The sequence below is a fragment of the Bos indicus genome, chromosome 8 (genome assembly GCF_029378745.1).
Source record: "Bos indicus isolate NIAB-ARS_2022 breed Sahiwal x Tharparkar chromosome 8, NIAB-ARS_B.indTharparkar_mat_pri_1.0, whole genome shotgun sequence".
Lineage (NCBI taxonomy): Eukaryota > Metazoa > Chordata > Mammalia > Artiodactyla > Bovidae > Bos > Bos indicus.
This window is the reverse complement of record NC_091767.1, coordinates 63,784,371-63,796,043: the sequence shown is the minus strand read 5'-3', so window position 1 is coordinate 63,796,043 and position 11,673 is coordinate 63,784,371. Positions and strand designations below refer to the sequence as shown.

The following is an 11,673-nucleotide window of genomic DNA, read 5'->3' as shown; positions in this document are numbered from 1 at the left end:
TTAAAGCTCAACATTCAGAAAACGAAGATCATGGCATCTGGTCCCATCACTTCATGGCAAATAGATGGGGAAACAATGGAAACAGTGGCTGACTTCATTTTCTGGGCTCCAAAATCACTGCAGATGGTGACTGCAGCCATGAAGTTAAAAGACACTTACTCCTTGGAAGGAAAGTTATGACCAACCTAGACAGCACATTAAAAAGCAGAGACATTACTTTGCTAAAAAAGGTTCATCTAGTCAAGGCTATGGTTTTTCCATAGTCATGTATGGATGTGAGAGTTGGATTATAAAGAAAGCTGAGTGCCAAAGAATTGATACTTTTGAACTGTGGTGTTGGAGAAGACTCTTGAGCGTCCCTTGGACTGCAAAGAGATCCAACCAGTCCATCCTAAAGGAGATCAGTCCTGGGTGTTCACTGGAGGGACTGATGTTGAAGCTGAAACTCCACTGAAACTTTGGCCACCTGATGCAAAGAACTGACTCATTGGAAAAGACCCTGATGCTGGGAGGGATTGGGGGCAGGAGGAGAAGGGGACGACAGAGGATGAGATGGCTGGATGGCATCACTGACTCAATGGACGTGAGTTTGAGTGAACTCCGGGAGTTGGCGATGGACAGGGAGGCCTGGTGTGCTGCGGTTCATGGGGTCAGAAAGAGTTGGACACGACTGAGCGACTGAACTGAACTGAATCTGGAAAAAATAAAGCGTTTCATAAAAAAGAAGAGATATGTCAGGAGTGTCGTAGGACAAGAGTAGATCAGACTGATCTGAAATTCTGCAAATGTGATTCTCATTTCTAAGTTTCAAAAAAACTGAAATCCATTCCCAATACAGACAGTGCAGCAGGAAGGGATCCCGTCCTCACCCTAAAGGAACCTGACACCTGACAGAGGAAGAGGCCCTGACAAGGCACCGCCAAGGCCAGCTCTAGGAGCGCAGGGACCAACTGCTTCGATGGAAGGTGTTGCCCAGGGTCTCAGCAGCCAGTGAAGTGGGGAGGGAGCTTCCTCCCCGCCAGCATTGGTTTCAGCCTGGTCTCCTCGTCTCTGGGCAACTCACCATCAGAGTGTGGCAGAATTAAGCCTTCCCTCAACTTCTGACTAAGAAAGCAACCTTGGGCCGGATTCTAAAAGGAAGGGGCGGGTGATGAGACAGATGTTGGAACTGGCAGCAGCAGATGTGGGATCTGGTTCCAGCCTTGTCTGTCCTCACTGTGTGATGCTAGGCGAGCCCCTTCCCTCTCTGGGCCACGGGGTCCCCATCTGTAGTTTCGAGAGGTTGGACAGAACGAGTTGTAAGCTGTTAGCAGCTGGAAGCCACGGCTCTTGGCCATACTTTCTTGAAGTCTCCATGGCCCAGTGGACCTCAGAAGTCTTTCAACCCCATTGTTCCACCCTTGCCCTTAATGAAGCCACATCTGGAGTGTATCTCCTCTGATCCCTGTTTTGTACAGCTCCTCACAGCTGGATCCCCATAAATCAATTTGTTCTGCAGACCAGTTCCCAGAACTGTCCAGAATCCTACCCAGAAAAAGGCAGTTTTATTTCGCTTCAGTTTCTGGTTCCAAAAGGATTGAGCTGAGCCTAGTCCATCTTGGGACAAGCTCTCGAGTCTTCCGAAGCCCGTGGCCTGCTAGGGTTTTGCAGAGCAGCCAAGGCTCATGCTTCTGTCCCCTACTTGCAGGCACAAAGGATGAACTGGCCTGGGGGCCCCTTCCTGGCCCCCTTGAGGACCACTGCCCCCACTCCATGGCAAAAAGATTGGACTAAAGTGATCCCCAAGCCCCTACTTGCTTTGGATTCAAAGTTTTCCTGGAGATAAACTTGTTACAACAGAAGGGTTAAAAAGTTAAAATCCTTGAGGATGGAGAGGGGAGGAGGTCTGCGGACCACCAAGAGCTCCTGCTTGTTCTGCCATAAGGCCCTGAATCCAGGACTTTCATGAAGAGCAAACATTCTGCCGGTGGGAACTGAGATATGCGCTTTTTCTGACAGCTTCTCTGGTCCTAGGGATATCTCTGGGCTTGAGAACAAAAAATCTTTGGCCAGGAAAATGGTCCCCGAGCCCCTATTCTTCAGAGTGCCCTAAGCCTGCCTCATCTCATTTAATCCTCATGCCCCCCTAGAGTTAGGTCCTAGCACTGCTTCTATTTACGGATGAGGAACTGTGGTTCAGAGAGGTTAAGTAACTTGTCACAAAGCTGGCAAGTGCACCAGACTGAATTTACATTCAGGTCTGTGTTTCTACATATCCTGACCTCTTTTGTGGATAAGTGTCTACTGCTGAACACACACACACACACACAAATGCTGCTAAATGAAGACAAACCTAGGTCCCTATTTGTTTCCCTACTAACAAAGACTTTGGGCTCAGACTCCATTTGGGAGAATTTTTAAAAGATCATAAATATACTTAGCTTAAGTACATGTACTTAGCTTAAAAAGCCTAATTGTCCTCAAGGTTTATAATAAAATCAGCAGTCCCCAGTTCTGCTCCTCCCCAACCCCACCTAGATTTGGTTCTCAAGACAGTCCCTCCTCTCAACATTTCCAGTAATTTCTTCCAGTATTTGCCTCTGAATTTCAAATAACATGTTAGCTCTGCTTTCTCATGATTTTTCAGACCATTATTACTGACTTCCTATTATGGAAAATGGAGCTTCTCTTGTGCCATTTCTCTCCCCCTTGCCCTCCCACTAATTTCATTTTACTGTCCTCAGAGGATCTGGGGGAGCCTGAGCTAGACTAGACCTCTCTGAAGGGATGGGGGATGGAGTCCTTTTTTTAAAAAAATTTTTATTAATTGATTTATTTGGCCGTACCAGGTCTTAGCTGCAGCGCATCGGGTCTTCACTGTCATGTGGGACCTCTCATTGCAGTGCCCGGACCCTCTAACGTGGGCTTAGTTTCTCTGTACCACGTGGGATCTTAGTTTCACGACCAGGGATGGAACCCACGTCCCCTGCACTGCTAGGCAGATTCTTAACCACAGGACCACCAGGGAAGTCCAGGGAATGGAGCCTTGACCTTCAGTTAAATGCAGCAGGTTTAATGCAAACGTCTATCTTTACTCCCTCTCAGAACTCCAGTATAAACCACATCCCAGAACGATGGTTTGAGGAAGGGAGGGCAGACAGCCTGGAGCAGAGATTTAGACACATAACCTCTCTCCTGGAGTCTCTGAGGGACAGGGAGAGCACACACACTGGGTGGCCTCCAAGGGGGGTCCAGAGTAAGAAGGAAGCTACAGAGAGACAGATTTCAGCTTCATAAGGAGTCATCCAAGAATACAACGGATGGCCTGTGAAGGGGGGCACATCCCCCCACTGGCAGTAGACAAGCTAGGGCTGTCTGGAGAAGAACAGGAAATCCTGCTTAGGAGGGAGTTGAATACACGACTTATAAAGTCCCTGTAAATTCTATAACCCAGTAACTTGCTTCCTTTTGTAACAGCTTGCAATCAGAATCCAGTGGTGCTCTGCAATCACTCGAGTTAAAAACCGGAGCTGCCCAATAGTCACACCCATCTGCAATTTCTTTTTAGGACACCGAAGTAACCATCTTAACAGTCTGATGAAAAATCAATTCCACTGACTTTTGCCTTGTAAAAGAAGGTTCGAGATGATTCACAGAGCAATCATGACATGGCAGATGGGACACAACTCTCAGTCCCATGGGCTTTAAATCCTCCAAAGACAGCGAAGCGCTGGATGGGGCAACTTGTGGATCTGGCCATGTACTTTGGGCCTCCTGGCTCTGCAGCAAGAATCTCAAAGAGGAAACTTGAAGAAATGCTCGCCGCCCCCCAACCTCCACAAGTCCCGCCTTCCCATTCTTGCCTTGTTTTAAAGAGAAACAGGGCTGAGTGTGGGCAAAATGGAGCTCCCCCTGGACAATGGCCCCTGGAGGAACCGGTCTGGGCCTGGGGCTCTGTCCCTGGTTCTGTCCCCGACTGGGCACTTACCCAGAGACACAGCTCTTCTGTGACCTCTGTACTTTCCAAGCAGGACAGACTTTCATTCATTCTGGTGCCATGACTGGCAGTGTGGTGTAACTGGACTAAGAGTGAGGGGAGGGCTGTGGCCAGGGCATCCGAGCCGCCTGGCTTGGGCAAGTCACCTCCCCTCCCTTTCAGGAGGCACCGGGTCACAGCAGTTACAACTGAACTTTTGGAGTAAAACTGCTGCTGCTGCTGCTGCTAAGTCACTTCAGTCGTGTCCGACTTTGTGTGACCCCATAGATGGCAGCCCACCAGGCTCCCCCGTCCCTGGGATTCTCCAGGCAAGAACACTGGAGTGGGCTGCCATTTCCTTCTCCTGGGTTCAATTCTAGCACTGCCACTGATTAGCTGTGTGACCATAGACAAGTTTCCCACAGTCTCTGAGCCTGTGTCCTCACTTTTAAATTGGGGGGGCGGTGCTGGGAAGAGTGAAGGGGAGGACCAATACCTACCTCACTGGGTGTTTTCAGCATTAAATTAGCTCATTTCATTAAGTGTTTAGAAGAGCGCCCAACTCATGGTATTATTTTCAGCAGCAGCTAATGATGATGAAAAGGAGACAGCAATCCTCATTTGGTTGACTTTACAGGAATGAACAAAATAAAACTCTTGAAAACGAAACTCTGCAGTTATATATAAGTGAGAAATTTGATGTGTGGTGCATTAACTCTCACAAATATTAGGAGACTGTAAGAGGCTAACATTTCCAACTCTACTTGCTAAATAAACATTGTGGCTATGATACAAGAAACCACGCAGCAAAGTCTAACTTTTTATTGAGATAGGAAACTAACTTTCTTTTATAATTTAATTTAGCAAAGCCAATATTTGAAGATACGATTTTTAAGAGTACCAATTTAACACTTTAAGAAAAACACACCCAGCCCAAATTTAGAACACTGATTACTATATAGAATGAAAAGTACTGACAAAGAAAATGCTGTCCCTAACTTGCTATGTGATCTCATACAAAGCCCTTCCCTCATGGGCCTCGTTCCCCACTCCATCAGCTACAATGGGTACAGAATGATCTCTGGGTGCCATCCAGGTCTGCATCCCATGGACCCGAGACAGGAGGATTTTTTTAGACCAACAGACATGTCCACAGCTAAGGCATTGTATTTCCTGAGCTGACACCCCCACCTAGTGTGCGTGTGAGAACAGACACCGGTGACCAGCCACCCAGGACCTTCTTATTCTCTCTTGAATAACCCGCTACTCAAAATCTGATCCACAGACCAACAGCACTGGCATCATCTGGGTGCTTGTGAGAAATGCAGAGTCTCAAGGTCCGTCCCAGACCTAGTGAATCTGAATCTACCTTTTGACAAGATGCCAAGGGATTCCCAGAAACATGAAATTTTGAAAAGCACTGCTTTAATAGGAGGAGAAAAGGGAAGCTAGTCAGGACAGGGATTTAACTTTAATATACATTCAGAATTGACCCATATAATGAAACAAATCCTTCCCAACTGACACTTAAGAAGACTATCATGCAATGAAGGTTTAGGTTCTTGGGAATTTTTATAAGTTTTCAAAAACGAACCTTCTGGAATGTTAAGTAGGCATCTGATATGGGCATCCCTGAACCAGAGTTTCAAATGCACTTGCGCAGTCTACATTGTTATTAATGGAATAATCATACTGATGAGTCTCTGCTTCCAGAAATTCAAAATTCAAAACTCAACCATTCTGAGCTCCCAGAGGCCATCTCAGGTCCTAACCACATGGCCCATCATGACACGACAGCTGATTTCTTCAAAGCCAGCAGGACAATCTCTCAGCAGGTGACCTCTAGAAGCTGAGGTTCTCAGTCCTACAACCTTGAGGACATGAATTGTGCCAACAAACTGTGTTTGGAAGAAGAGCCCAAGTCCCGGCTGAGACAGCAGCCTGGTCAACACTTTTGATTTCATCCAGTGAGACCCAGAGCAGAGAATTTAGCTAAGCCATGCCCAGACTATAACCTACAGGAACTGGGAGACAATAAATTATGCTGTTTTAAGCCACTCTGCTTGTGGCAATCCATTACACAGCAATAGAAAACTAACACAGATTTTGGTACCTGGAAGTGAGATGTGCTATAACAAACACCTAAAATGTAGGAGCAGCTTTAGAATGGGGCAGTAGGAGGAAGCTGGAGGAATTCTGCAGGACAGGATACAGAAAGCTTAAATTTCCTTGATCAGACTGTTAGTAGAAATATAAATGTTGAGGACATTGTTGCTGAAGGTTATGAAGGAAGAGAGAAACATGTTATTAGAAAGTGGGGAAAGAGCCTTATTACATAGTGGCAGAAAGTTTAGCAGATTGTCTCTGGCAGTTATGAAGAATTTTTAAGAGACGAACCTGATTAGATAGCTAAGGGAACCTAGTTCTGTTGCTAAGGAGATCTCCAAGAAGCGCTGAAGATGCTGCCTGGTTTCTTCCTGCTGCTTACAATAAAGTGCAAGAGGAGAGAGAGAGGGGGGAAGTCATAACACAAAAATTAAGCAGGACTGAATTATTTAGGAAAATTTTCAGCTTCTCCAGTTGGCAAAAGATGCTAAAAGTCAGAATGGCTGCTGAAAATGTGGCACAGAGATAAGGCTGAGTACGTGACTGTATAATCTTCCGTTAAGACCTCAGAGAGATCAAAAGGTCACAGTCACACAAAGGATCTTTTTAAGAGATTAAGAGTGTGTGCACGTCACGGATCTTCTTGACTAAACCGGGGGCATCCAGGAAGCTTAAGGTCATTTTCGCTCAGCCATCTAAATAAGAGGCCAAGAGAAAAAGGGGATTTATTTGAAACGATTTGTGGATGTGGCTTCTGTCAAGTGGAGTGAAAAGCAGTGAATCCATGCAAGGCTCACCAAGTTCTTGGGGATTATCTCAGCAGAAATACTGCCAGCTTAGACCAAAAGGAACAGAGAAAAAGAAGAAGATAGAAAGAGACGGCTGGACACCCAAAATTCTACTGGCAAGAAACAGGCTCAGAAAACTACTCCACTGCAGATGTGTTACTTGTCATAAAATAGAAGAATGACAAGAAGATGGAACCACATCCCCAGAAGAAAGAGCCAAGAGCCCCCAAGGATTAGTCCCAGGTCTTGAAACTGAATCAAGAAAAGTCGAACACTTACCTGATTTCAAAACCATTATGGACCTGTGTTTCCTTTTGACTTTCATTTCCTCTTTTTTGAGCCAGAGTATCTATAAACATTATCCTATTCCTTCCCACCACTGTATGTTGGGAGTGTTGGGGTGGATAAATGGCCTCTTCAGTGTAACACGTCCACAGATGGAGAGCAATTGTGTCACAGCAGCTGCACACGCTGAAATGATACCCAGGAGCCACACCAGGACCTGAACCTGATTTAGACTTTAGACTTTTTTCTGATGAGATTTAGACGATAGAAAGATGGACTTTGAACTCATATTGTGATAAGATGAGACTCCTGGAAATCTTGGGAGGGAATGAATGTATTTTGCATGTAGAAGGGATGTGAATTATTGGGGACAACATGAATTGTTAAAACTGTACGGTAACACATTTAATGTTTTAAGTTGCTAAGTTACAAAGGCGTCAAAGCAACTATTAAAAGTATATTCAAATAATTAAAAAAACTAAAATCAAAGAACTAAAGGAAAACATGCTGACAATAAGTCAATATTTAGGAAATCTCAGCACAGTAACAGACACTACCAAAAAGAACCAAATGGATATTCAGATTTGAAAAATAATTGAAATAAAATAACTACATAAGCTCAAGAGCAGTTTTGAGTTGGCAGAAGAAATCAATGAATTTAAAGACAGAAATTACCCAATTTGAAGAACAGACGGGCAGAAAAAATGTTTGAAGAAATAATGGCTAAAAACTTCCCAAATTTATTTTTCAAAACATTAAATTACGTTCCAAGCTCAACGAACTCTAAGTACAATAAATACAAACCACATTTAGAAATATCTTAAACTGCTGAAAGACAAAGAGAAAATCTTAAAAGCAGCAAGAGAAAAATCACTCATCACATAAATGATTAATGGATGATCTCTCATCCAAAACAGTGGTGACATTATAGTGGTGTAATCCCAGATTCATAGTGCTGAAAGAAAAAAACCTGTCGGCTAGCATTCTATATCCAAGTAAACTATCTTTCAACTATTTTATTTATTTTATTTATTTCAAACTATTTTATTCTGATTAAAATCATTCCCAAATAAACAAAAACACAGAATTTATTGCTAACATATCTATCCTAGATGAAATACCAAAGAGAGGCCTTATAGTGAAAGAAAATTATACCAGAAGGTTACTCAGATTTATAGGAAAAAATGAAGAGCATGGAGTATGGCACATTATGTGGGTAAACATAAAAGACTGTGTATTTTGTACATATATATTTTTTCTTTTTATGCCTTACTAAAACAATAGGCAAACCACTCTGTTACTGAGTTTATAACATATATGTCCATAATAGCACAAGGGAGGAAATAGGAGCTATACTGCTACAAATTTGCTAAGTTTTATGGGAATTAACACAATATTAAGAGTGAAGAAGACTGCAATAAATCCAGGAAGCATAATGTAATCCCTTAGGGCAACCACTAAAAATGTAACTTAAAAATATAACTGAGAACTTAACAGAGGACATTGCTCTCCCTATTATGCAAATGAGGAAACGAGCGCTGGCAGGTGAAACCACCTACCCCACTGCGGCTGCCCCCAGAATCCTGACTGCACACACCAGGACCAGAGGCCAAGCCACACCTTCCAGTGGGGCAGGCGGAGACCTGCCCAAGCTGACTCCTCATCCATTAGACAAGGCAACTATCCTAAAAATATTGAAAACTGTCTTCCAGTCTGTGAAAGTAGTTTTCTTGACACCCTGAATATTTTCATTAGTTCTTCCACCCTAAAAATTACCAAGTAGAAGCTGCTGGCAAGAGTAAGAGGGATGACTTTCAAGCAAAGCTAATTACCATCAGTGCCCAGTGAACACACACAAAAATACTTGTGTAGCCTCCCAGCACTCATGATAAGTTTGACTGGCATTCACCTTCTGTCTGCCTGAACTGTCTTCCTATACCTTGGGAGGGGCTGACGCCCCTTCAGCAGAGCTCGGACTGACACTGCAGGAAGCGGGGGAGAGGGTGCAGGGCAAGACTTCTCACCTCCATTACAGGCTGAGAGGGCATCTCCCCTGTTTTGTAAGTTACCCCAATGCAGGAGGGAAGCTTTGGTTCCATTGCATATTACATTTACAGGAGAACTGAGCTGTGCTGGAAGGAGTTCATACTGTATTCCTGCCTGCTATATTTAATCCTGTAAAGATAAAATAACTGAATTATTTAATACTTATTTTTTGATAAATGCCTATTGATATTTATTGTGCTTCACATTTTATAAAGTGCATTTGTGAAAGTGAAAATGTAATGAACTCGTACTGCATGCCAGGGACTAAGCTAAGTCCTACCCTGTTCTATGCTATTTAGTCCTTGCAACTACTCCACGAGCTTGCTTTCATTCTTCTCATTTCACAGATGAAGTGAAGTTCAGAGGGGTTTAAGAGGCATCAGATTGCTCCAAGCCAGGTCAACTGGGATTTGTTCCTGGTTAACTGTTAAACTGGATCTCTCGGAGGGAAACATGTAGAAAAGAGCCTGAGACAAAAGTTGAAAGTTGATGCTTTTTCATCAGTTGAAGACATGTGTCTTCATCTCTCACATCTGCCAGACTGCAAAACCAAAGATTAGCAATGCTCTTGCTTTTTAAAAAAAAAAAAAATCACTCCTCTTGACTTCATCAGGATGACAAGATCTCAGAATATCAATAGATCTGGAACTGTTCACAAATCATAATTATGAAGAGAAACTGTAACAGTTGCTGCAGCACAAAATCCAATATGGATTTCAATGACCAATTATTAATAATGAACAAATTTGAAAACTGAATTTCACCAAGAGCATTAAATTTCTCCCTGACACTAATGTGTGATAAAAATTAAAAATGATATAAACATGTTTTAAAGTCATCCTGGTGGCTGCTAAAAGGAGCCATCCATACAGCAGTTAGGCATTGTCAGAAGCCCACTCTGTGGGGTAGAAGATTGTATTAGCCCCCTATGTCAAACTGTTCCCTTGAAATTTCAGCTTTGGTTAGTCCTCTTTGGCTAACATAAACTTTAACAGCAGTTTTGACTATGGCAGCAACACATAACCAAGGAGCATTCTTAGTTAAATAAATGTAGATTATCTCCAGGACCTGAAGGAATCAATATGTTCCCAGTGTCCACACACCTATACTGAGAAAAATCTAACCCAAAGTTTAAGGTATTGTCAGTTTATGCAAACTCCATTACATGAGTCTATTCTCCAAGCAGACGTCTTCATATCTGGGGATCCTTTCAAATATGAAAATAAAATATTTACCTTTTTGCTATGGGGAATAAAAAGACATGACAGTAGAAAATACATCCTGATAGAAAAATAGTTAAAGTTTTTAATTCTTTAAATACCAAGAGTTAACATTTTGTGACTACCCTTTGAAAACAGGGTATTTGGGAACAATTTTGTTTTCAAAATCAATACGAATTGTTATTCACATTTTTACTAAAGACAACATTCCTTTCACAAATCACAAAATGATTTCCTTATAAAAAGAAGAGCAGCCAAGTGTTTGGTGGGTCTGTCTCTGTGCTTAGCTAAGTGTCTGTTAAATACAGTCCAGGGCTTCCCCCATCCACTGACGGGCTCCGTCGTACGGTGACACTTCACACAATGTGTTCCCTGAAGAACCATTTCTGATGATCCGAGTTGGTACAGTCTCGTAAGAGTGGTACGAAACTGTCACTCAAGTCCTTCCTCTCAGCCTGAACACATTTCTTGGACGGTACATGAAATAGAGAACCATCCTACAAAAGATAATAGACATTGTGCGTTCAAGAGAATTACAAGCAATTCCTGAGAAAGTACCTTTTCCTTAAAATGTGTTAAGTGCTCAGGGTGATTTTTATCATTTCAGGAATACTCATTGAGCAGTAAGTGTCTGCAGGTATGAAGGCAGCCCACGACCGTCTGTGCATACAGGAGAGGTGCGTGGAGGCTTGTGTCACGCTTGCCTGTCCTGGGAGCTCTTCAGGGGGTCCTCGACTCTACCATCAGGGCCGATAGTGCCACCTGCTGGCTGTTCTGGGATCAGTCAGACCCTATATCTCCCCTCTTAATTCTTTGCGACCCTGTGGACTGTAGCCCACCAGGCTCCTCTGTCTAGGGGATTTCCCAGGCCAAAATACTGGAGTGCGTTGCCATCTCCTACTCCAGGGGATCTTCCCAACCCAGAGACTGAATCTGTGTCTCTTGCATCTCCTGAATTGACAGGTGGATTCTTTATCGCTGTGCCACCTGGATCAGGACCCTATCTCACCCCTACTGATGTTCTTTTCCTTCAGAGTAACCAGGTCCAAAGGTCCTTTATTAATCTCTTCCACTTCTCTTAGGTCTCTGGAGGCCTCTTTCTCCTGTATTTAAGTGGAGAATGAGGGAACTTGGCTTTAGTCCCAGCTCAGCCACAGACCAGCTGGGTGAGGAAACAGGTCACCAGAGAGGAAACAGGGCCCGCAAACGATGCCAATGTCCAAACCCCAAAGGACAATGGCCCTCTCTAAGTCCTCTCCATCTCTTCTTTTCC

The 11,673-nt window shown here is 43.6% G+C and overlaps 1 protein-coding gene across 2 annotated transcripts in view; it reads right to left on the bottom strand.

The window, feature by feature from the left end:
• Positions 1-7,851: 7,851 nt before the first annotated feature.
• Positions 7,852-11,673, bottom strand: part of GALNT12 (polypeptide N-acetylgalactosaminyltransferase 12) — a 34,539-nt gene continuing 30,717 nt past the window's right edge. For both annotated transcript variants that reach the window (XM_070794821.1, XM_070794820.1), the window contains one exon: positions 7,852-10,897. In XM_070794821.1, the coding sequence (XP_070650922.1) occupies positions 10,757-10,897 (141 nt within the window). In that variant the 3' untranslated portion in view covers positions 7,852-10,756. The remainder of the gene's footprint in view (positions 10,898-11,673) is intronic.